Source organism: Choloepus didactylus, chromosome 7 (assembly GCF_015220235.1).
Source record: "Choloepus didactylus isolate mChoDid1 chromosome 7, mChoDid1.pri, whole genome shotgun sequence".
Lineage (NCBI taxonomy): Eukaryota > Metazoa > Chordata > Mammalia > Pilosa > Megalonychidae > Choloepus > Choloepus didactylus.
In genome coordinates, this window is record NC_051313.1 from 27,980,241 (window position 1) to 28,007,667 (window position 27,427).

General features: G+C 34.9%; 1 protein-coding gene and 2 pseudogenes across 5 annotated transcripts in view; 2 read left to right on the forward strand and 1 right to left on the reverse strand.

The window, feature by feature from the left end:
* Nucleotides 1–27,427, forward strand: part of TBC1D32 (TBC1 domain family member 32) — a 303,664-nt gene that overhangs the window by 267,367 nt on the left and 8,870 nt on the right. For 4 of the 5 annotated variants that reach the window (XM_037843270.1, XM_037843266.1, XM_037843268.1 and 1 more), the window contains 4 exons: nt 3,749–3,864; nt 4,650–4,804; nt 12,130–12,270; nt 24,374–24,562. In XM_037843270.1, coding sequence (XP_037699198.1) covers nt 3,749–3,864; nt 4,650–4,804; nt 12,130–12,270; nt 24,374–24,562 — 601 coding nt within the window. Of the gene's footprint in view, nt 1–3,748; nt 3,865–4,649; nt 4,805–12,129; nt 12,271–24,373; nt 24,563–27,110; nt 27,198–27,427 lie in introns of those variants that run through there. The other variant, XM_037843267.1, reaches the window with a different exon arrangement.
* On the reverse strand, nt 1,232–1,828 carry LOC119539575 (annotated as a pseudogene).
* On the forward strand, nt 20,135–22,387 carry LOC119539574 (annotated as a pseudogene).

Below are 27,427 nucleotides of genomic sequence, written 5' to 3' on the forward strand. Positions count from 1 at the left end.
GTTGGAGAGATAGGGAAGAGAATCGAAAACAGTTCTTGCCTGTTTTAGAGTCTGCTAAATGAAGTGGGATGGGCAAACTTTCTGAATAAACATGGTGACCAGCAACTGGATAGAATAAGGGCCAAGGCCAGCTGTGCAGGGTCCAGTCCCCAATCTTACCTGGAAGCCCCAGAACCCCAGGGGATCTTAACACTTTCCAATACTCTGATGGTACAGTGTTTGATGCTTTCCAGATGCTTGAAGAACACTCATGCGTTTCTTAAGAACAGTTGCTCAATGAGCTCTGTTTATGCAGTAAGCTTCATGTGATACCTTATGAGGAAGGTGAGGGCCAAGTGAGCCCAGTAAGGAGAGAGCAAGGGCCTGACTTGAGACTGAAGTCACTGAGGTCAGAATCAATGGGGGCTTAATCTTTCACACAGATTGCATTACCCAGATGCTGCCTGTAGTGAAAATGAGCTGTTTTTTTACTCACACTGGCCTGCCTTTGAGGCCAAGGGAGGGAAAAACCAATTAATGTTGGAATGATGGAAGAATAGAAAAATGATTTCTTCTTTATTCCTGAACCCAAAACTGGTTCCTTAGGAACTCAGTGAGCTCCTCTCCCCAAAGCTTCAGGCCACCGGGGCTTGCGCTACTCAGAGCAACTCACTGCAACACAGTAGCACCTCTCTGTCTGTCTACTCCTGCTTTTTAGGCAGTAGAATGTCTAAAATCCTCCAATTTTTAACCATAGCTCCTGAAGCAGTCCTGAGCCACCACATGGAGGTTTGGAGGGCACAAGCAGTTTCCAGAGCAGACAGGAGCACAAAGCATGTTCAAATGCTGGCTGCATACTTGCAGGTCCAGAGATATCTGGCCTCAGATACAGGGGCTCCTCCAACATGCGAGTCCCCAGTTTAGAGCAAAGTGTAGTGAGCAAGCAGCCAGTGTCTGCACTATGCTGTTGGTTATGGGTCAACATGGCCCTAAAGCTGCAGCCAAGCAAGGCCTCTGGCTCAAAGTTTCAAGTATTCTTCTCCTTGATCTTAGAGTAAGTGCTAGAACTGATGTTCAATCTATAACCTTCAACTCCATGCAGTCAGATTTGTTAACTTCTTGCTGTCCCATCAGAAATGGGTTGATGTGTTAGGACAACTGGAGGCTGTAGGGTGGATTGGCTGTGTTTACGTCTTTTGTTGGAAAATAATGTTTTACTCTTGAGGTAGGAATGTAATTGAACCAGCCTTGGCTAACACGCAACATCTGGCAGCTCAGTCTCCTCAGTTGTACTTTCTTTGAGTGTGTCTTCTCTTCCTCTGGACTTCATATACACACTCATTGCACACCCACATGGGGCTGATCAACAAACAGCCATAGCAGTGAGCAAAGCAAGGAAGACAGCGACAAAGTGGAGGTCTTCACAGAGGATCTCAGATACATTCAGCATGATGGTGCCAAACTGGCTGCTCCCCAGGCGCTCAGTCACTGTGATGACATAGTAGCCAGAATCTCTCACACCCACACTGAAAAGCTGAATGGAGCCATTGTTGAAGGTGCAGATTCTGTCCTTGTGGCTTTGTGAGATGTTGGCCTGAGTCCCTGGTTTCCACTCTGCAATCTTCTGCACACCCCAAGTTGGATGTATACTTCCATTCGATGGTGGGCACCCCATGGGAGGAGTATTCAAGAGCAGAATGTCTTCTTCCACTGTAGCGTTGATGATGGACTGGGGAGTGTACAGTGATGCTCCCTGACTCTGCAGACAGCGGACTGCGGCCAGGCAGAGGGTGAAGGGTCTCAGGGAGATGCCTCGGTTTTTCTTCCTCCTGCTTGGCAGAGGCCTCATGAGCAAGCCCTGGGGGCACGGGTGGGGCATGGGCTTCTTGGGCCAGGGCTGTGTGCTTGCCACACCCATCGCCCGCTGCTCCTGCCTGCCTGCCTCCTTTCCTCCTCCTCTTCTTCCTCCTATTCTGGCTGCTGCAGGTTCCCTAGGGCCCCCTGCAGATGCACTGGTTGTATATTGACAGTACTCTAGTTGAACCAGTTCCCAAGAAGAGAGGGAGGGAGGGAAAGGGAAAGAGAAGGCAAGGGTTTTGTTTTGGTGCTTCAAAAACTACAAGCAATGCTGCCATTGCAACGTGATTTTCCAAAATGGTGAACAAGTCTTAGTTAGGTTTTAAACAAAACTAAGCACTATCTTTCCTTCATTCATACATAATTGCATTCAGTTTTTATTAAGATATAGAAAAAACACTTTATGATTCTATGTAAAACAGAATTAAGTTCAGATAATTATAAACAGATTTTTCATCCACACATAATGGGCAGGACATTTTCAAATTGTTATTGTGAAGGACTGTCTCACGTCCAATCTCTTGGTCCTTGCTCATAAGTACTGATAGCACCTCCTAGTCACTGTGGAAGTCTCAAAAATGTTCCTATAAATTTCCAAGTGGTCCTGGGGAAATACCACCCCCACTGAAAACAGTTGGGCTAGATGGACTCCAAAGTTGCATCTAGACTTAACATTCTTTAAATCTAATCCATCAACATTTCATGTTTTAGTTTTAGATTAAAAATGTAATGGTTGTCTTCTAATATGCATTGTATCGGTTAGGGTTCTCCATAGAAACGGCAATAATGGAATGTGTGTGTATGTGTTTGTATGGAGGAAGGGAGAGGGGGAGAGAGAAGAGGGAAAGAGAAATTTATTGAAAGGAATTGTCTTGTGTGATTGTGGGGTATGGTAGAAACTCAGGATGGAATAGGGGATGTAGTCTTGAGGCAGAATTCCTTCCATCTCTGGAACTCTAAATTCTTGCTGATAAAACCTCCGACAGATTGGGTGAGGTTGACCCACATTATGGAGGGTAATCTCCTTTACTTAAAGCCAACTGATTATAGATCCTAATCCATCTACAAAATACCTCCACAGTTAACAAGTAGGCCAGTGTTTGACCAAACATCTGGGCACCATAACCTAGCCAAGCTAACTGTAAAGTTAAACATCACACTCATCTAGAGGGTGTGGAGTGAGTTGCTATGTGATATGTCATGGGAACACAAGCTCAGATATAACAGAAACATTCATCAAGTGACCACTTTATTACTTACACAGCACAAAGAGTCCAAAAGAGCAGGGGAAGAGATCCAATCATGGCCAGTCCCTGGGGGAGGCCAACTGCTCAGGTCACAGTTGGTGGTTAGCAGTTCTGCACACCCCACTTTGCATCTGAGAACAGAGACCAATCTGTGCTGCCAAGGATGGGATATTTATTTGACCCAGGGGAACCTGCCACTGTGAGTTCTTGCCCTGTAAGTTCCAGGTTTAAGGTCTGGTTGGGTCTTTTCATTAGACCTAACATCTCCCCAGGGCTGCAGAATGGAAACATCTACACGCAATAGAAAAGGAGGCAGGGGTGAGTGATGGCTGGAAGATGGCCACTAAGCAAGTGTCTGAGACTTCCCTAGAAGTGGGTATCTAAATTTTATTATTTCATTACTGTTTCATCTTCAAGTTGTCCGCACTTACCATATGAATGTTGCTAAAAATCCAAATATATCACAATTATCAGAAATACATTTTAAGGGTTCCTCAGTTTTTCCTGTGTGTTCTGTATTAGCTTATTATACTAAGTAGACATTTAAAGACTTAAAACCTTGAGATCTCAAAAGGAATACACTTCAGTGGATTTCAAATAAATGAATTTGCAATGCAGGGCCTCATATTTTTCATTTTATATGTTTTTGTGTGCTTTTAATGTAGGTATGGAAAATTCCTCAACCTGTTACAAAATGGTGCAGAAAATGATCTTACTTTGGTTTTGAAGCACTGTAAGAGATTCCTGAAACAGCAGCAAGTTCCCATAAAATCTTCTCTTCATATCCTTTTTGAGTGGATTCATATTGTTTGAACTTCCTTCATATATTTTTCACAATTCTTTGATGGGATACCTTAACACATTTATAATAAAATAATTCTTTAACTTATATTAGTGATTTATTTGTTATGATATATCCTTATAATATAGTAATTTATTCTCTATTTAAAATATACATTTTAGTAAATTGGATCATAATTATCAGATTTGTATTATTGAATCTTTAAATATTTAAAGTTATTAGAATATATTATCAGACATAACTAAGAAAGTTTTAAAAATAAGTTTAGAAAATCTAGACTAAGTAAGATTGCACATTAATTTATCACTTCATTTGAAATGATTATCTTTCAGAAATGGGATTTGATGTGAAGAAAAAAATGTACACAAGCCATTTGTGTTACTGAATTCTAAAAGTGTTTGGTTCTGCTAGTCATTGAGCAGGAAACCTCAACTAGAGGAAGGGTGGTTCTGGTGTGTTAAACACTTGAACAAGGGCATTCTCACTATGTCAGCAGTTTTCCTCCAGTTGCTAGTGACATTAGCCTGCCTTAGACATATAAAAGAACATTACATTAAAATAGTTACTGGATAAATGACATCATTTTTTCATTAACGATAGCTTCCTTTTACTTCAATAGCTTGTAAATTGATTGCAGACAAAATGAGGACTGAGTACCATTTGTCTCTTTCCTGAAAGAGACACTGGAAATGAATATTTATGGTATTCTTATATTTCATCTTGAAAGATAAAATATGTAAAAGTTCCTTAACTATATTTTTCAGTTTGTCTGCAAGGGAGTTATGCTGGCCATGACTGGTTTGTGTCTTCTATGTTCATGATAATGTTGGGGGACAAAGAGAAAACATTTCAATTTCTTCAGCAGTTCTCCAGGCTTCTGACCTCTGCTTTCCTTTGGTTGCCAAGACTACATATTTCTGTAAGCCTTTTTAGTCTGTTTTTAAAATAGAGTTTGTAATTTTAAGGAAGGTTATATTTTTAATTCACTAATATATTATTATTTTATTTTTAAGGGCCCTGTAACAATTTGTATTTATTTCTAACTGAATGCTTTTATCTGTCTGATTCTATTTGAAAATATAGATTTGACATTTTCCCAAATACTGGTGTCTTATCTAATGGTAACTGAATGAAAAGATATAATGATGATAGAAGCATTATTAAATTTTAAACTTGTCATTTAGCAAATTACAATAATTAAATTCTATATGTAAAAAGAGAACTATTAAATGAATATTTTTGTTGCTTTGTTAGAAAGACTCTCTCGATGTTTAAAATTACAATATAAGAAAATCATTTATTCAGTAGAAATTGCAGCCATTTTCTATACAGGAAGGAAAAGACTCATTTTCTGAATGAGTCAGAAATGGAGGCAGATTTGCCATTTTGATGGTATTACTTAATGTGGAATATAGAATGTTCCCTCAAGAATCAGAGTTTGGCTAAAATAGTTTGGAGTTGTATGCTGAGTTTTGTTTAAGGTACTGTAACGTATTTGAAAGGATTGTACTAGTCCCATGAAATCTCAGTGGTTAGTTTAGAGTTAAGTGTATCCCCCAATTAATTTGTTAATGTTTCTGTTTAATTTGTTCTAATTAATTAAATTGCATTTATGTTAAGATCTTAAACTTCAGTAAACTGCCTACTCTTATAAGCTATGATAATGCTTCCCAAACCTTTTCCATGACATTTCACACATGGACAGTGCAATTACATGGCACCCAAGGATAAGCTAAGGGGACTGAGGGTAACTATTTGGAATTAGATGAAAACATTTATTACAAGTTCCCTAAAGTGTATAATTATAGTAAGAAAAATAAAAACAAAGCATTAAGGAATACATTAAATTTTGAAATGTTAGAATTGTATGCTTCAAATAGCTCTGTGAAATTCTGCATAAGATTTTCCAGTTCTTCCTCTTCACCATCATGACAAATTTTGTTCACATGAACAGGAGGAAGCACATGTCAAAAGACTATGTATTGGTTTTTCCTTTAGTTAATTAAACTATTTTTCTGCTGTTAATCTGAATTTGAATATTTCTGTCCCTTTAAATTATACTTCAATTTTTAAATCTTACAGCTCTTCATCTCTTTTCCATTTACAAATGTAATGATGAAAATTCTTTTTGATAATGGGTAAGGATTTTGAGTCCAATCATACATTTTCATGTCAAGTATTTTAAAGTAATGATATCTGCACTCCATTAGTCTTCACAATCCTACTTTTGTGTTCAGATTATGACACTCTCTAATATCTCTATGTGAATCATTTTTTTTTAACCTCACCCAAAGTCAGTGCTTTGAAGATTCAATGGAGTTAGTCAAGATAGGATCCCCAGACTTTGACCTTGGAGAAACTTTATTTTAAAGATTGTTTTTTTGTTTTTTAACTTTTAGGGTTTTTTTTTTTAACTTTATTTATCAAAAAATTAAAAAACAAACAATAAAAAACATTTCAAACAAAACCAAAATAAAGGTATAAGAAAAACAAATAATCTAAAATAACTACATTGCTTCCAACATGTTCCTACCATATCCCAAGAAAATTAACAAACCATAACTGAACAAAGGAATAAGAAAAACAAATAACCTAAAATAACTGCATTGCTTCCAACATGTTTCTACCATAACCCCCCAAAATTAACAAACCATAGTCGTTCCTGAGCATTCCCATAACATTTAAATTATCTCCCGTAACTTATCTGTTCTTACTAGATTATCTTTGCCCTTTCACTATTTGCTGTCTATTGCTAGGTCCCCTACATTCTACAATATGAAACATTTATTTTACATTTTTCACAGAGTTCACATTAGTGGTAATATACAATATCTCTCTTTTTGTTCCTGGCTTATTTCACTCAGCACTATGTCTTCAAGGTTCATCCATGTAGTCATATGTTTCACGACCTTGTTCCTTCTTACTGCCACCTAGTATTCCATTGTGTGTATATACCACATTTTGTTTATCCACTCATCTGTTGAAGGACATTTGGATTTTTTCTGTCTCTTGGCAATTGTGAATAATATTGCTATGAACATCAGTGTGCAAATATTTGTTCATGTCACTGCTTTCAGATCTTTTGGGTATGTACCGAGAAGTGAAATTTCTGGATCAAAGGGTAATTCAATATCTAGTTTTCTAAGAAACTGCCAGACTGTCTTCCAGAGTGGTTGTACCATTATACAGTCCCACCAACAATGAATAAGAGTTCCAATTTCTCTACATCCTCTCCAGCATTTGTAATTTCCTGTTTGTTTAATGGCAGCCATTCCAGTTGGTATGAGATGATACTGCATTGTGGTCTTAATTTGCATCTCCCTAATAGCTAGTGAACTTGTACATTTTTCATGTATTTTTTGGCCATTTGTATTTCCTCTTCAGAGAAATGTCTTTTCATATCTTTAGCCCATTTTATAATTGGGTTGTTTGTACTATTGTCATTGAGTTGTAGGATTTCTTTATATATGCAAGATATCAGTCTGTTGTCAATACATGGTTTCCAAATAATTTTTCCCATTCAGTTCGCTGCCTCTTCACCTTTTTGACAAATTCCTTTGAGGTACAGAAGCTTTTAATCTTGTGGAGTTCTCATTTATCTGTTTTTTCTTTTGTTGCTTTGCTTTGGATGTAAGGTCTAAGAAGCGACTTCCTAATTCAAGGTCTTAAATATGTCTCCCTACATTATCTTCTAGGAAGTTTATGGTACTGTCTCTTATATTGAGGTCTTTAATCCACTTTGAGTTAATATTTGTGTAGGGTGTGAGGTAGGGGTACTCTTTCATTCTTTTGGATATGGATATCCAGCTCTCCTAGCCCAGTTTGTTGAAGAGACTGTTATATCCCAGTTCATTAGTTTTGAGAGCTTTATCAAAGATCAGTTAACCATAGATCTGGGTTCTATCTCTGAATTCTCAAATCAATTCCATTGATCAATATGTCTATCTTTGTTCCAGTACCATGCTGTTTTGACTATGTGGCTTTATAATAAGCTTCAAAGTCAGGAAGTGTAAGTCCTCCGCTTCGTTTTCTTTTTTAGAATTTTTTTAGCAATTTGAGGCATCATTCCCTTTCAAATAAATTTGATAACTAGCTTTTCCAAGTCTGCAAAGTAAGTTTTTAGAATTTTGATTGGAATTGCTTTGAGTCCGTAGATGACTTTGGGTAGAACTGATATTTTAACAACACTTAGCCTTCCTATCCATGAACACAGAATATTTTTCCATCTTTTTAGGTCCCCTTCTATTTCTTTTAATAAAGTTATGTAGTTTTCTATGTAAAGGTCTTTTATGTCTTTGGTTAAGTTTATTCCAAGGTACTTGATTTTTTTAGTTACTATTGAGAATGGCATCTTTTTTCTTGATTGTCTCTTCATTTAGGTCATTTCTGGTGGATAGGAAAATTACTGACTTACATACATTAATCTTGTATTCTGCTACATTGCTAAATTTGCTTATTAGGTCAAGTAGCTGTGTCATTGATTTCTCAGGGTTTTCCAAATATAAGATCGTATCATCTGCAAAGAATGACAGTTCTACTTCTTCCTTTCCAATTTGGATGCCTTTTATTTCTTTGTCTTGCCAGATTTCTCTGGCTAGCACTTCTAGTACAATGTTGAATGACAGTGGTGACAACGGGCATCCTTGTCTCGTTCCTGATCTTAGATGGAAGGCTTTCAGTTTCTCGCCGTTGAGTACTATGCTAGCTGTGAGTTTTTCATATATATGCCCTTTTTCATATTGAGGAAGTTTCCTTCAATTCCTACCTTTTAAAGTGTTTTTTTTTTTTTTTCAAAAAAGGATTCTGGATTTTGTCGAATGCTTTTCAGACTCTATTGAGGTGATCATTTGATTTTTCCCTTTTGATTTGTTAATGTATTATATTTATGTTGATTGATTTTCTTATGTTGAACCATCCTTGCATGCCTGGAATGAACCCCACTTGGTCATGGTGTATGATTTTTTTTAATGTGTCTTTGGATTTGATTTGCAAGTATTTTGTTGAGAATTTTTGTGTCTGTATTCATTAGGGAGATTGGCCTGTAGTTTTCCTTTTTTGTAGAATCTTTACCTGGTTTTGATATTAGAGTGATGTTAGCTTCATAAAAGGAGTTAGGTAGTGTTCCGTTTTCTTCAGTTTCTTGAAAGAGTTTCAGTAAGATTGGTGTCAGTTCTTTCTGGAAAGTTTGATAGAATTCCCCTGTGAAACCATCTGGCCTTGGGCATTTATTTGTGGGAAGCTTTTTGATGACTAATTGGATCTCCTTGCTTGTGACTGGTTTGTTGAGGTCTTGTTTTTCTTCTCTGGTCAGTCTCGGTTGTTAATATGTTTCCGGGAAATTGTCCATTTCCTCTATATTATCTGGTTTGTTGGCATACAGTTGTTTATAATATGCTCTTATAATTTTTTTTATTTCTTTGTGATCCATAGTAATGTCACCTCTCTTATTTATTATTTTATTTGGTTCTTCTCTCTTTTTTATTTTGTCAGTCTAGCCAGGGGCTTGTCAGTCTTGTTGATCTCAAAGAACCAACTTTTGGTTTTATTTATTTTCTCTGTTGTTTATGTGAATCATTTTTAACTATAATTTCTCAAAGTTGCACTCCTACTTTATCCCTTTACACCCACTAGGATAACTATTATTAGAAAAAAAGAATATAATAAATTTTGGCAAGGATGCAGAAAATAGGAACCCCTATACATTGCTGGTGGCACTGTAGAATAGTGCAGTCACTGTAGAACTTAGTTTGGCAGTTCCTCAGAAAGTTGAACATAGAATTACCATATGACTTAGAAACCCCATTTCTTGGTATATACCCACAAGAATTGAAAGTAGGGATTCAAACAGATATTTGTACACCAAGTTTGGCATTATTCACAATAACCAAAAGGTGGAAGCAGCCTAAGTGTCCACAAAAAAAAAAAGTGATAAACAAAATGTGATATAGCCGTATAATTGAGTATTAATCAGCCATATAAAGAATGACATTATTAGACTTGCTACAACATTGACAAACCTTGAAGACATCATGTTGAATGAAATTCGCCAGAATGAAAAAGACAACTGTTGTATGAAATACCAAAAAAGATCAAACTTCATAGAGCCAGAGGGTTGTTTATAGGTTATTGGGGGCTGTGGAGAGGGGGTTGTATTGGGAGGAAAGGAAGCTTAATGGTGAATAATTTTGTTTGAGGTTATGCATAGGAATAATGGATACGAGTGATGATAGCACAATATTGTGAATATAATTAATATTATTAAATTGTACACTTGAAAGTGGTTACATGGGAAACTTTGTGCTGTATATTTGTATGACAATGAAGAGTTTTGCTTTTGTTTATTCAAAAAAAAGGAAATCATCTGACCAGTCCCTTGTAGGAAAGAGATACATAAGCTCCTTCTCCTTTTTGTATATGACTTTAAATCTTATTCATATGTGAAGATTCCATTTTTTCATGCTTCTTTTTCTGAGAGGAGAGATTTATGTTTTCTTGAGTTATAGGTTCCCAGTTTTGAAAACTGTCTCCACAGTTTTCTGTTTACCCCTGACATTATGAACACAATGCACAAATTAACTACAACATTGCCAGTAAAGCTTGGCCCGTCCTTTGCCTGTGGGTTCCCAGAGATGGACTGGACTGAACTGGATTGGATTAAATCAGTTTGGATCAGTTTGGATTGGATTGGAAAGTTTCACATCTTTCTAATGGGTCTTTAATTTTCATAAAAAGAAAAAAGTAGATTTTTCTTAGTGTCAGGAATAAAATGACTCATCAAAACTACCTAAAGTGGAAGATAAAGACTAAAAGATTGCCATAGCTATGTTTCATTTTTAAGCAAATATGTTTCATTTTTAATCACTAAAGTAAAATATCCTGAAGAGCATTGTTTTATAAATTTTATAAAGTTTTCCTATTATGATGTCATTTTCTAATATCTCACTAGTCATAGTTCTTACCGATAATTTTTATTCACAATTTCATTTTAACATAGTTTGTGTTAATTTAAATATTAGATGTATATTAAATGCTATTACCCTGCATGTGTTCTACCCAATCTTCTACTCTGGATAATAAAGAGCATCCTTTCAGAGAGTTGTAACTATACAAAATATCTCAAAACACTAAAATTATACCAAATATATTGATCATGTGATGATTCAGAAGAACATTTGCTATATTCATGTGGCTTGGAGCTGCAATTATTGATCTGGTATTATGAATAATATTTACTGTAAATTAGAGCTATGAAATGGCAGATAGTAGACTGATTAATACAATTTTTATTATGAATGAGTATACCACAATTATAATGTGCAATCAAGATATCTTTTCTTGTCTGTCAATAATATATGGAGCAGCTACTCTATGTAAGGCTTGGTGATAGGAGCTGTGTTGGTCACTAAAAAGTATGGCATCATTTCTTCCAAAAGAGTATAATCTATATGAATAGAAGAACTCTTGACTTATCTTTGGGAATTCACTACATAATAATGGATTTTTTTCTTTGTAAATGTAATTAAGTCTAGTGTCTTTTTCTCTTAGCCTACTCTATAGATATTGTTTTCAATGCAACACAGAAAGTATACTGTATAAGAATCATTGCCTAATATGTAGAATTCTTATACATGTATTCAGAAAATTAAATTATTACCTGAGTTTGCATTGAAAATTAAAACTTTTTATAAGTTGATTTTTGCTTTTATATATGCTTCTTAGATTAATTAATTCTACAAGTAATCAAGTTCAGATTTGGGTTTTATAACATCAACTTAGAAAAAGGGGCTAGGCAAATACCCCCAATGACAGACAAAGCTAACACCTTTCTACATTATGAAATCACTGGCCAAAGCCAAGAATATGAAGAGCATTGAAATATACTTAGTATTAAAATGTAAAGCATTTATCGCTCATTCACTCATTCATACATTTATTTATTGTTTCATGCAATGCCCCTCCCTATCATTCCACAAGGGAGTTAAGTTCCCAAAACTACAAAGTTTTTATTTCCATGTTTTGGAAGGTATACAACACTGCCTTTATTTAGATTTATTTGTTCTGCAGTATTTAACATTCTCACTTTTTAATTTACGTGATTACAATATTTTCAATAATTTGTTATGACACCACATTAATTTTGAAGCAGCAATTCAATGCAGAGGAAAAAGATTTAGATAAATATATGTCTTGATTATTTTAAATTAGTTGCATTTCATTAATTGTCAGTTTCTCTCTTTTGTGCAGAGGTACTTACCTATGGACACTATAGAATCTGGTATCCATCCGATATATTTTTGCAGTGCTCACTATGTTGAAATGCTGCTGAAGGCTGAGGTGCCACTTGTGTTTTCAGCTTTCCACATGTCTGGTTTTGCACCATCACAGGTAATCCAGGGAAAAACGTTTCTTCAACTCCCAGATCTCAGTGTCTTTAAAGAAAGTTACATTCTCCTCACATATAGGAGATACATTTCAATTAATAAAATAATTTCTGTAAGTATCCGTATCTTTTTGTGTGTTTAAAAATCCCAAACTGGGGTTTCCCCCCACTCCTATTAGAATACAGATTTCCTTTATAGTAGATCCTTGGTATTCACAGATTTCTAGTTGAGATTTAGCCATTCCAAGGAATAGACTTTCTGAAAGTCCATGATATGTAGGCTTTGTAAATGGGGATAATAATATCTGCCTCATACAGCTCATGTAACGATTAAGTGAAGTAACATGGGTCAAGAATTCCTGTCAACACCCTGAATGTCTAGTGTGAGACACTGTGTCTTATCTAACAAGAAATCCCAGCTGATTAAGCTGTGCCTCAGCCTGAGTTTGTGCTGTTTTGGAATTTGGGGATCTCTGTTGGAAAATTCGGAATACAAAGAAAGATAGATAAAGGAAAGAAAAAGTAATTATCTATTGTTTTTCAGCTGCTCAAGGTCAGGAACCCTAACACTTATATTTCTGTTCTTTCTTTTTTCTTTACACAGCTATTCAAAAATTCATTTTAAATTCATAAATATGATTGATGATGATGTCAAATAAATTTGTCTTGATTTTTATTTACTTGCTATTTTGACATAAGTATTTCATGTGCCATAAGAAAATCTTTGTAACTAATATTTCAGATAGTCTTATAAAAGCCCGGAGGAATTAAAAGTGTTAATACTTGTATGTTCAGTTTTTCTTAGCATTCTGGGGAATCCATGGCGTGTAATATTATCTAGTTTTGTTGAGGTACAATGATGATTTTAGTTTGTGAGTCTAGCCATCTGTGTGTACATATCACTGGGATTTTGTTGATTTCTACTCAGCATCAAGGATGCAGTAACTCTCCTTCCTTGATTAAAAATGTTCATCAACTTCTATGAAAATTTAAATGACAATTAATTTGTGGTTTACAGGAAAAGTTTGATTCTTCTTGAAAATTATTTCAGAGAGAAAGCATCATGCACAGACATTTTTATGGTGACATGTTTGAAGATGTGGGAAGGTCCAGTGATTTATTCTGGGCCTGGAGTTGTGCAGCATACAACCTTTGTGGTCCTAAGCAGAGCCCATCCTTCATTGGTAGAGGTGTAGATTGTTTCTCCACTATGTTATAATCAGGCTAAGAATCATCTTTGGGAGCTTAAAGCTTTCTCTGATTCTAGAGTTAAATTGTTATGTCGGAATCCAAGAAGTTAAAAACATTTAATCAAAAGACTGAACAATTTTAAGTCTCCTGTTGTTTGTTGTCAAATTGCTTTGATTTTGCTCTCCTACCAGAAATGAAAAGAGTTTCTATTCTTCAGGACTTGGTATTTGGCTTTTTCAAAACTAATCATTAATTTAAAAGGTGAAAATTGTTTCTTCAAGTAAATTTTTTGTTTCTTTGAACATTAGCAAGATTGATTATATGTCCATAATTTTGTTAACTGGTTGAATTTTCTACTTAAATGTTTGTCTACCTACTTTAATGTTTTTCTTATTGATCTCTATATATTCTTAAAAGTAGCTCCTACTAACCAAATCTTTTGGTTACTGAGTTATATTTATTTTACTTATTGTACCTTGATAATATGCCTTGATATTAGTTAAGAGTGGGTCTATCATTACTTTCCAATCCCCCCAAAATGTTATTTTAGGTATTTTTACCTACTGATTCCTTAAGATATATGTTAAGATAATTTTTCCCAGTTCAAATCTAGGATTTGAATTTAAGTGAAATTAGATTACTATTATGTTAAACTGTGAATTACTCTCAGAAAAATTGTGTCTTTACTAAACTCCATCTTCTCATCAAGAAACATAGTAAGTTTTTCAATTTATGATGTATTTCTCATTGCAGATATTTCTAGTTAAAGTAGCTTGAGATCTCTTTTTCAGTTTTATTTTCCCTTTGGTTGTTGTTAATAAAGTCATTAACTTTTTGATATTCATTACACATAGGCATGTTTTCTAGACTGGTGTTAATTTTCTTGTTTTTTCCAACTTTCTAATAATCATGTACTTTGTTTCTTCATTTTTTGTTAAATTATCTAGTTATTCCAGAGTAATTCTACATACAAATGGTTTACTATTTTAGACTTGATTTATTGGAAAATTATCCAGCATTCACAATTAAGTAGTAGCTATTTATTGGAGAAAATTCTTCCATGTCATGCCACAGGAGAATCCTTCTGGTATTGGTTTATAAAGTTTTGAGTTTTGTTGCCTTTCTTTTAATCAAGTGAGAATGTTTAATTTTGTCAAGTGCCTTTATGATTAAGATTATGGTGCCAGTTTGGATATATTATATACCCCAGAAAAAGCCATGTTCTTTGATGCAGTCTTTTGGGGGCAGACATATTAGTGTTGATTAGGTGGGAATGTTGGATTAAGTTGTTTCCATGGAGATGTGACCCATCCAACAGTAGGTGACAACTCTGATTAGGTAATTTCCATGGATATGTGGCCAAGCCCATTCAGTGTGGGCCTTGTTTAGTTTACTAGAGCCCCATATAAGAGCTCAGACAGAAGGAGCTTGCTGCTGCAGCTTACAGAGATTTTTGGGGATGGCCATTGAAAGTAGACTTTCACTAGTCCGGAGTTTGCCCCAGAGAAGCCAAGAGAGGACCTCCAGTTACTTAGAGAGAAACACCCTGGGAGAACAAGCAAAGATGAACAGAGACTGAGACAGAGAAGCTAAGAAAGACAGAAGTCCAGAAACATTTTGGAGAACACCATTTTGAAACATAACCCGGGAGCAAACAGACATCAGCCATGTGCCTTCCTAGCTAACAGAGGTTTTCTGGATGCCAATGGCCTTTCACCAATGAAGGTACCCTATTGTTGATACCTTACCTTGGACACTTTATGTCCTTAAGACTGTAATTTGTAACCAAGTAAACCCCCTTTATAAAAGCTACTCCATTTCTGGTATTTTGCAAAAAGGCAGCATTAGCAAACCAGAATAATTATCTTGATCTTGAGTCTTATCTGACTCCTTTATGAGCTATATTGAAGGATTTCTTAATAGGAAACTATCCTGGCATTCCTTGATTTTGCCCTTCTGGAAATCTTTTCCTCTTAATTAGATAATATTTATTCTTGACATTATGAGATATGCTTCCATAATTATTTTGAAGAAACCTTATGTCATTCATTCCATTTACTTATATCAGTTTACTGTGGTGCCGCTAATAATAACCTGTTGAGTTTTAGATTTCTAGAAGTTGGTAAGAAGTCTGAATATAGCAAGGAATTGCATGCAAGGGAAAGGAAAACTCTTTCTCAGCCAATTCTACTCTTACTCTATGTAGCTGAAATATTTCTGGGAACCTTAAATCACAAAACTTTTAATTCTAGTTGAAATCAGTGCTTGAATATTTATTGTGAGCTCAGTAATCCATTTTTTCTATTCTTATAAAATCCAAGCCAGGGAGAAATATGTATATCCTGAGGGCTTCTTTTGACCATTCTACTATTGATTAGTACAGTGTATATTCTGTAATACCTCCAGTTGTTTATGGATCCCTAACATATATCCTTAAAATGGACTACCAAAGACTATTGGAAGGACATATAATACCAGACCCTACTCCACCAATTTAGTGATTAAAAGGAAGAATATTGTAACTATATGTATCAATTGGAAACTTCATACAAATATATTTAATATAGCAAATATATTTAATAAAAACAGGAATTTCTGAATAGTAATGTTATTTTTCTTAAATTTTCTAATTTAGAAATGCCTTTCTAATGGCTGCATATTTGAGCTAAACCATTTTGTGCCTTAAGTATATTTCACTATGTTGTTACTATTATTTGCCATTTCATTGTTAATTATAAAATGTGAAAACAGCTTTTAAGCAACTAAATAGGTATATATGATTAAGTAGTTATTTGGATAAAAAAAATTTGTGTTTCAAGGCTTATTATTTTGATATTAGTTGGGAGCAGTGCTTTTTAAAGTTGCACATTTTTGGTCACTAAGGGATTGGCTGATTAGTGAAGGATTTGTGAGCATGCTACTAAATGAAATATACTGTTCTCTAGAGTAAAAATAATAGGCTCAACAAGAGTACCAAAAGAAATTAAATGTAATTAGGAATGCATATTTGTTGATTAGATTTTCTTGTAAGAGTAACTGAGATTGGAAAGAAAATAGAAACTCAAATGTTTATTCTTCTTTCTTTTAAAATGAACAACAGAAATCACATGTTTTAATAAAATTTTAGATGAATTTTTCCCTTGTTAAAAAACTTTGTTTAATTTATTTTATTGCTGTATTGGCAAATGGGCTAATATGGATAATGCTCTGGATATATTCTAGGGAAACCTGTCTGGTTTTTGTCACTTGCTCTTTTATATTTCCCTCATTACAAAAGCAAGATTAAAGAAAACTATTTTCATCATTTCATATTTTGTATGGTAGTGCTTTTTTTTTTCTTTAGGTTTGTGTAATTTTTTATCTTTTTTTTTTTCTCTAAATTACTCATCTGCCCAGGGAGTGTCAGTCACAGGGTTTTCGCAATCACATGGTCACACGATAAAAGCTATATAGTTATACAATCTTCATCAAGAATCAAGGCTACTGCATTACAGTTCAACAATTTCAGGTATTTCCTTCTAGCTATTCTAGTACACTAGAAACTTAAAGTAATATCAATATAATGCATAAGAATAACCTCCAGAATGACCTCTCATTTCTATTTGAAATCTGTTAGCCACTGAAAGTTTATTTCATTTCTTTTCCCCCTTTTGTTCAAGAAGGCATTCTCAATTCCACAATTCAGGGCTGGGATCATCCCTGGGACTCATGTCCTGCATTGCCAGGGCGACTTACACCCCGGAAGTCATCTCCCCCATAATGGAGAGGGTAGTGAGTTAATTTGCAGTGTTGGCTTAGAGCCACAGGCCAATCTGAGCAACAAAAGAGGTTCTCTGGGGGTGACATATAGACAGAGTTTTAAGTAGGCTTAACTTCACCATTGGAGAGAGAGGTTTCACAAGGGCAAGCCTTGAGATCAAGGGCTTGGTTTATTAAACTGGGGGCACTTATTGCTTAAGAGAATGGCAGGAATTCCCCAGGTGGGGAAGTTTAATAGTTCTACATTTTCCCCAGTCCCTCAAGGGGACTTTGCCAAAACTTTTTTTCTTTTCTGCCCCAAATATTCTAAGATATATTAGGTTATTACATTGGCCTGTACAGAATAACAAGATCTCATTTCCTATTCTAGGTTCCATGTTATTTCATTGTTTAAATAAACTGAACAGACAGATTAAATTACATAGTGTGCTACAGAAAATATGAATTTTGTACTAAATAAACATCTCTTCCTTTGTTCTCACACAGAAGTTGGAGTTGTAAAATGCAGTCAATATCATCTTCTATCCTATATTTTAATTTGCCTTAGTCCTAATCAAGTCTTTTTCATTCCTATCTCGAATTGTAGTCTGATCTCTTTTTCAATGTCTTTAACAGTTGCCAGGTGGAGTAATGCTGACTTTCAAGAGCTGCAGAACTCTAACTCTGAGTCTCTGTACCCAAATTTTTAGGGCACTGTGGTAGTGTTTGTTGAAAATGTAAAATTACATAAATGCAAACATCAAGTCTGGGAATACCTCTTGTCCATAGTCAAATTTATAAATGTGTATATCCCCAGGCTTTCCCTTTGCCTTGTGTTGCTCAAGTGTTCCTTCTGCTTGAAATGACACCTTCTCTCTCCTCTGTCTCCTCTTACTTGTCAAGTTCTTATGCTTTCACACCTGTCCAAATGTAATATTAACTTTCTGGATCATCTACAAGTTCATGATTCAACTCTGAGTTTTTATACTGTTTCTGTTCTTCTCTTTTGATAGGAATACATATCCTGCTTTATATGATAGTTATTTGTGTTATTTACCTCCCTCTTACTAGTTGAAGTTCTTTTAATGTATGGAAATGTGTGCCTGACTTATCTTCAGGTCCTTTGAGAGTGTCTGACACCGTGTGTTGCTTAGAAGTGTATAAAAATAATCTTATTTTATAACAACTCTTTAAATTTCAAAAAAAAGTGTATTTTGCAATAATTTCATTTCAAAATGTAACCTTCTTCCTGTGACAGTTGGAGAGATTCAGGATCAGTGAGGTAATTTCATTACTTACCAGGGTCCCCCAAAAAGTAAAGACTTTACTTGCTACCACATATTTTGATTCTGAAATTACTTTCTTTCCTACTTTATTAACACTCTTTCTATGGTGAGAGAAAATAAAATAAGGCCAGAAGAGTTGTTACAATACTATCTTTGAATCATATAACATGATCATTTAGAAGCCATAGCTATTTAGCTTTAATCTCATATCCATAAGCAATAATTTCAACCAAAATTTTTTTGTGTCTTAATTCTTATGGAATTCTTTGAAGAGTTAAAAAATCTAGATACAAGAGAATTATTTACCTCAGATAAAATAATTATGTGTATCTCAGTGTTGCATCTTAATTCCTAAGAGTCATCTTAAGCATAAGCTTAAGTAGGATTGAGGAGAAAAATTTCCTGGGAAAGCTATGGAATGTTTTGATGCATACTGTGCAAGTGATTTTCCTTCCTTATAAGCCTAAGCAGCCACTTAAATGTTTCAAGATATAGTTAGTTCTTAGAAACATTTGTTTACCATAAAAGCAAACATAATTCAGTAGTTTCACTTTCTTTCTAAACCATTTCATAAATTGCTGATAAAAATATTTTTTCAATGAATATAAGGACTCAGACCATTACTTTTGAAAATATAATAGTACATTTCTAAGACCTATTAAGGGAACCTGGCAATTTCTAAAAAGTCACATATGCAGTTACTCTTTGACCCAGCTTTCCCCCATTATAGAAATCTATCCCAGAGAGACTCTGGAAAAACTTTGAAAATACATATGCACAGGCATGTTTTCCTAGCACTATTTATAATATCAAAAGACTGGAAACAATGCAAATGTCCATGAATATGGTTTTGGTTAAATAAACTAGGCTGATCCATAGGGGAGTACTGTGCAATTGTAAAAAAAATAAAAAAATAATGAGAAATATCTCTGTGCTATTATAAAGTAATATATAGGATCTTTTGTTAAGTGAAATAAAGGTGAGAAAAAGAATGTTTATTATGAGAATTAAAAGAGAAGCCACAGACTTGGAAAAAAATATTTGAAAAATGCATAGCCTGTATCCAGGATACATCTTGTATCCAAAATATATAAAGAACTCTTAACACTCAACAATAAGAAAACCATCAACCCAATTAAAAAGTGGACAGATGATATGGACAGACACCTTACCAAAGAATACACGTACAAGGCAAATAAGCATATGAAAATATCCAAAAAGACCATATATCATTAAGGATTTGCAAATTAAACAACAGTAAGATACCATTACACACCTATTAAAATAGCTAAAATCTAAAACACTGACAACATCAAATGCTGGTGAGAATATGGAGCAACAAAAACGCATTGCTGGTGGGAATGCAAATGGGTACAGCCACTTTGGAAGACTGGTAGTTTCTTACAAAGCTACACATTGTCTTACCCTATGATCCAGCAGTCGTGCTCCTTAGCATTTACCAAGATAAATAGAAAATGTACGTGCACACAAAAACTTGCATATGAATGTGTATAGCAGCTTTATTTCGTAATTGCCAAAACTTGGAAGCAACCAAGATGTCCTTCAATATGTGAATGGTTAAACTGTGGCATATCCATACAATGGGACAGTATTCAATGATAAAAAGAAATGAACTGAGATCCGAGCAGCAAGCGCCTCAGCCTGGCTGAGGAGTCGGAGATGCGTGGTGGAGCAGGAGCTGGGACCTGGTGCGTGCAGAGCTGGCAGCACAGATATATGCCAGAGAACAGGTCTTCAAACATCTTTGCCGTATTGACGCTGAGTTTCAGGGGACTCAGGCTTATGAGTAGGTTCGGTCACACAAAACTGTGTCTAGTGAAGACGACAAGAAAGAGGGGTAAAGATAGGTAAACGATGCTAAAAACTGTAGAAAACTATAAGATCTATTCAATCTTTTGCCAATGATGACCGCGTATTATGGTGAAACATTCAACAATCTATCCACCTCGGGAAGAACTTGCTCCTGTTCAGAAAATGGTGTTTACTGTTGAATGTGCTCTTAAACATGTCTCAGATTGTTTGGATGAAACACATAAAGACACAAAAACAGAGGGTGAGACAGAAGTGAAGAAAGATGAGGCCATAGAAAACTTTTCCAAGGATCAAGTAGTCGGACATTGTGTGGTGTAATGAGGTTTGACCTGGTTACAAACGGCTTGTTGATTAAAGATGATATGAACATGGAGCTGCTTTTAATGTGCAAATACAGACCCATAGAGACCCTGTTAAATACAGTCGAAGATAATTTTCCTATGCAGATTCGGAAACTCACAGAAGAGAAATATCAAGTGGAGCAATGTGTAAATGAGGCATCTATTACAATTCAGAATACAAAGGAACCCATGCTAACTTTGAAGGTGATACTTCCCCTCTAATTAGGGATGAATTGGAGAAGAAAAGTGGAGAAAATACTGTGATGAAAGATCCTCCGGATTTACTGGACAGGCAGAAATGCATGAACACCTTGACATCACTTGGACATGCCAAATGGCATCACTTGGACATGCCAAATGGTTTCAGGCAAGGGCAAATGGATTAAAATCTTGTGTAATTGTTCTGTGCATTCTGCATGATTCTGTGATTTGTTCCCATGTGGGCACCATTCAAAGGATGGCCACTAGAGCTTATATGTGGAAAGTCTGTAGGTACTTGAATAGAACTTTGGACACTGGGGAGACCTTGAGACAAGTAATGGAGTGTTTGACATCTGGAATACTACTTCCTGGGAGTCGTGGTCTTCATGATCCTTGTGACTGAGATCCAGCAGATGCTCTGAGCTATATGACTGTTTAACAAAAAGAAATTAGCCATAGTGCACCGCGTGAACTCGGACTATCACCCTTTGGCCAGATTTACAATGTTCTGGAGATGGACGCCCATCCATCCGGTAAGCCTTTTCAGAAATATTCCTGGTCAGTTACTGATAAGGAAGGTGCTGGGTCTTCAGCTCTGAAGAGGCCTTTGAGATGGATTAGGGGATGATAAAGATCCCAGTAAGAAAATGAAACAAAACTTAAGGAAAATTCTGGATGGTAAAGCAATAGACCTTACGAATGCACTAATGAGGCCAAATCAGATCCAGCCTGGGCTTCAGTATAAGCTCTTGTCTCAGTCTGGCCGTGTTCATGCCCTAGTTTTCACAATGTCTGTAGATGTGGATGGCACAACCTGTGAAGCCTCAGGACATCCAAGAAAACAGCAAAACTTCACGTTAGCAGTGAAGGTATTGCAGGCAATGGGATACCCCAATAGGCTTTGATGCAGATATTGAATGTATGAGTTACTGTGAAAAATCAGATAGTGAAGGCAAAAATGAAACTGTCTTCAGATTCAAGTAATAATACTGGAAATTCTACAACTGAAACCTCCAGTACCTTAGGTCCTGTTCTCACAGCAAGTGGCAAAAATCCTGTAATGGAGCTTAATGAAAAAAGTAGAGGTCTTAAGTATGAACTCATCTCAGAGACTGGTTGAAGCCATGACAAACACTTTGTAATGGAGGAAGAAGTAGATGGACAGAAATTCAGAGGTACAGGTCCAAATAAGAAAGTGGCAAAGGCAAGCACATCCTTAGCTGCCCTGGAGAGGCTGTTTTCTGGTCCCAATGCAGCAAATAATAAGAAAAAAATTATCCCTCAGGCAAAGGGTATTTGTGAATAGAGCTGTGTCTGCAGCAATGCAAGCTGTTTGGGGCAAAGGAAGAGGAGCTCTAACCTGGGGAGCTTTTGTTGGGGCCACAGCTGCTCCTGGCTACATAGCTCCAGGCTTTGGAACACATATGGTTACAGCACAGCTGCCCCTGCCTATGGTTTACCCATAGAGAATGGTTCTGTTACCCATTATGAAATTCCCAGCATATCCCATTCCCCACTACTCATTCTTTTAGCCAATGACAGAAGCAAATTCCTATTGAACAACTATATAGTACAATACAGAATGTTAGAGAAAAAGCCTTTTTATCCTGCTTGCTTTGAGCACATACTTGCTCAAAATTATTTATAAAGAGTATCTTTCCTACTTTTTTATTTTAACACATTTAGTTCTCTAAAACTTGAAAACAAAATAAAGAAACCAGTTCTGTGAAATGGTACCTCATTTCTGGAAAATTTCTTATACCAGCCCTTCTGTTCTAAGGAAATAAAAGTCTAGCAATTCAAAGTTTAAGTTTTTAAGAGGAGTATCAGATTATGTAAAGTTAAATTTGTGAAGGATGTATAGAGTCTCAAACACTGATCATAAATAAACTGGTTTGTTGTAACACACACACGCACACACACACAAATAAATGAGCTATCAAGCCACAAAAAGACATGGAGGAACCTTAAATTCATATTGCTAAGTGAAAGACTCCAGTCTGTAATGGTTACATGCTTTGCAATTCCAACTCTATAACATTATGGAAAGAGCAAAACTATAGAGAATATAAACTATTTAGTCAAATAGGAGCAGGAGATAGTTCCACCTCAGTCCAGCAGAGCCATACTGCATGGATAGTTGGTGATCATTGGAAATTAGTAATGAACTCTACATGCCAACCTACCCTCCAGGCCAAAATTTTGGAGAGACTCTTATTAGTGCCAAAAGAATAGTAAAGTTAGGACCAAGGGGATTTTAATATATCCTATCTGTTGACAAATACTGGGCATCCAGAGATAAATCCTAATTCAATAACGAGTAGAAGAATGTGGCACATAGTAGAAGGGAAATTATTGTGGATGCAAAGGAAAATTATATACCTGAGCACAGAATTATAATAGAAAAGGTAAACATTTGAGCATATGTAGTTAACATTTTGATGATAATAGAGAAAGCATGGCCAAAAGATGATATGAAAAGATACGCTCATAATGACTGAGATTAAAAGCTTACTCAGTGATATGAGTAATAATATATGGAAAACAAAAATTCAATAATACATACTGAAGGCAGTTAAGAGCAGAATCAGCAGGCCAAAAAATTGAATTAGGATATAAAAAAAAATTTAGAAACTATTCAAGAATATATTTTAAAAGGACAAAATTAATTAAAAGGAAAAATTGTCTATCTATATTTTCTGTCTATGATTCTGCTCTTAACTGCCTGTGAGGTGTCACCCTTTCTGTTTTCATGCCCCCCCCCAATAAAACTAAAGGAGAAGAAAGTTTTAATAAAAGGAATCTTTACTCAATGGTACACTGTAAATTATAAATGAAAATTAAAATATTGGAAAGTAATGTACCAAATGTTAACAATGTTAATCTGTTATTTTTTTCCTTAAACTTTTCTGTATATTCCACAATGAGCGTGTACTACTTTTCTAATCTTAAAAAAAGTTATTGAAAAAAATAAGATGAATGAGGAGGCAGAAAGAAACATCTTTTTGTAAAAGTCTCATTTGAATTATTCTCTACATTAGCTCCCAGTTTTTATATTATATAATTCTGTTTGGTTAAAATTGTTTTCTGATTCACCAAGAGTCCATTTGCATTAATGTAACATTTAGCAATCTGTCATCTGTGTAATTATACATCTGTGATTATAGGTAGGATAGAAAAATTCCCATCTCTGAATTAAAATAATCTCTCAGCATTTATTATCTGAGAGAACAGATTGATGTTATGGGTAAGAGGGCAATATGTATAAAGAAGGCAATTAGCAATAAGTGCTTGAGCAGGGTGAACACCATCAGTTACTCCTAAGTCCCAAGTCCCAAAGCCTCATATGAGAGTTTTTTCAAGCATTGAGCAAATAAGCTTCCATGCACAGTGGCTTTCTGTTTTGCTGCAACACTAAGCTTTTCATTGATTTTGTTTGAGTTACTGGTTACTACTTTTTGAAAGCCAAGTAAGGTTTTATAAGCTTTCTGATGAACTGACTTCTTTTTGTTTTCTAGATTTGCCTGCAATGGATAACTCAGTGTTTTTGGAATTATTTAGATTGGATGGAAATTTGCCATTATATTGCTACTTGTGTTTTCCTTGGTCCTGATTATCAAGTGTATATCTGTATAGCTATATTCAAACATCTACAACAAGACATTCTACAGCACACTCAGACTCAAGATCTGCAGGTTTTCCTAAAAGTAAGTATGTTTATCACTAGGGGAAAATGTTGGTTAAGTTAATGGCTAACTTTTATTTTGTGCCTAGTGTCAGATAGTTTTCTAAACACTCATCCAATCCTAAAAACAACCCTGAAATGTAGGTACTATAATTACCCCCATTTTAAAGATGAGAAATCTGAGACACAGAGTTAAGTTAGTTGCTCACGGCTATACACCTCCTGAGTAGTAGAGCTGAGATATGAAGTTAAATTGTTAAGCTGAAGTTAAGCTGTCTGGATCCAAAACTTTGTTCTTAATCAATATGGTGTATCAGAAGATGTATTTTTTATATTGCTATGATCAATAAAATTTCAAGTTACTATGTTAGTGTGGAGGTTTGTTTCTTTTTAAAGACATTCAATGCAATTTTCTAAACCTTCATATTCTATATCATATTTTTCTCAACTTCCTACCGTTTTTATTAAAGTTTTTTTAAATGAAAGATTATTCTAACATTTTTTAACAAATCACTACCACTTATAAATTAATATTTAAAACAAGATATAGCTGCTTAGTTTCTCACAATATTGTGACTTAGGAAATGCATGGTGTATAAGCACATCCCTGCATGCAATTTCCCGATGGAAATGTGCAGTTACAACTCTATCTGTTTTAAGTTAAAATGTTTCCTTGAATTTCAAGTAAGTTTCCCTACCCTCTCTACTCCCACCATTGCACACATATACACACATACACCAAAACCAACATTTATCATTTGCTAGTCTTTCTCCAAATCAACAAATAATTTCTATGTAAATTAACTTTATCTTTATTATTTACCATTAGGTTCTTGCCAGAACTATTTTCCATTTAATCATATTTGTCTTTAAATAAATGTCATTCATCATTTAAGATTGCCTAATTATCCAGCATTTTGATTTCATAAACACTGGGTTTAAAGGTCTTAAACTTCCTGTGTACTTCACTAGAATTATAATCTTAGAAACATTATTCATGAAAAAGGATACCAAGACAATGATTACACATGTAGAAGGAAAACAAAGATAGGAAAAGGAAGGAATGATCTGCAAGAAGTGATTAGAAGTATAGGGAGGGTTAAGAAAATGGGAATTATGTTGGGACAAAATGTGGGTTCATTGTCAGTAAGGAATATTTTCATCGCTTTGGTGGTCTGTTAAAGGAATTTCAGAATCTGAAATTTTTCTCAACTTCTATATCTGAATATCCCCTTATCCCTAACCCACAATTTTATATTCTCTTATCTCACTTTAGTTTATTTTATATTGTTTTTTTCACTACCTGAAATTATCTTATGTATGTCTAGTCCATCTTCAGTAGAATGTGTAAGCTCCATGAGGACTGTCTTTGTCTGTTTCATTTACCAATGTATTTCACTGCCTTGAACATTACCTGGCATGTAGTAGGTGCTTGATAAATATTTGTTGATGGAATAAATAAATAAATAATGTAAATAAATAAAAAGAGAAAGATGAGTAACTTAATTTTATTCACAGTAAATAACAAACATTACTAAATTATTTTTTAATTATTTGTCACTTATCTTCCTACCCACTAGAAAGATGATTTTGCATTTCATTATCTTTGAATTTGTTTAAGGTTGGTGATTATTACAGTTTCATCCCTCTTTTGACTACTGCAGTTAAATTGTAATAGGGTTTGCATATGATGACCTCTTTAAATGTACCCCAAACTCCATTTTTCTCTGGGTATAATGCTATCAATTTAAAACTAAAGAATTTTTAAATGGGAAAGAAAGATCATCTCTACCACCTAAGTCCAATTTAAATTGCTAAAATTTGAATCGAGTTGGTTTTAATTCAAACAAGAACATGTTGGCATGCAAGTTAATTTTAGCACTTGTCCTAGAACTAACCTTTTTTTTTTTTACTACTGTTGTTTACATTAGCCTGAGGGATTAGGAAAAATGCTCTTCTGACTGGTACTATGACTTCACATTGTTTTTGTTTTGTTTTCAGGAAGTAGGTTTTAAGTCCACTGTTATCTTCTGATTGGTATTCATTTTACTTGTGGTGAGATAAGTTCTGTTGTGGTTTATTTAAATTTGCCTTTAAATTTAAATTTAAATTTAATTGTGGCTGCTCAATTAAGCCCTATAATAATCTTTGTTTTCTAAGTATGTAAATATTTGTGCACCATTGTCATCAATTCACGTGTTAATCAATAATAAAATATTTTTTATTCTTTTTCTAGGAAGATCCCCCAAATCAGGAATAGATACATTATCTTAAAAAGCCCTTATTTGACTTTTCTGGGATTGCTCCTTGGCAATTGCTTTATACTTTCTAATCCAAAATTTCAGGCTTGTATAAAGGAAAAAAAAAATTAATAAAAAATTCTCTGTGTAACTACAAACCACAGCCATCTAATATTCTTATATAGATTATTTCTTCATGTTGTTCCCTGGCTCTAGAGCTTTCCCTCTCCATGCCTAAAAGATAAAGCCCAAACTCAGTCCATCATTCTGTCATCTCCATTGCCCAGCCTTAACCCACCTTTCTAACATTATCTAATCTAATCTCCCCAGATTAATGCTCTACAACCAGCCAAACCCAATTACATCTTTTCTGCGAAGAAAAGATGCTTCAAACAGGAGAGATGAAAAAGACAGTCAAGAGAAAATTATGTGGATCAAAAATTTGGCGTTTTAAGGTTGTATCATAAAATAATACAAGAAGAAAAATGGGGGAATGTTTTTTAGTCATGGAATAGGGAAAGCCTTTCTAATATATCATGAAATTCCAGTACCATAAAGATGGTCAATAAAATTAACAAACTAAACGCTTAAAAATCATCATAAAAGTCAGTAAAAATACAGACCCTGGGAATGGGGGATTTTTGTAG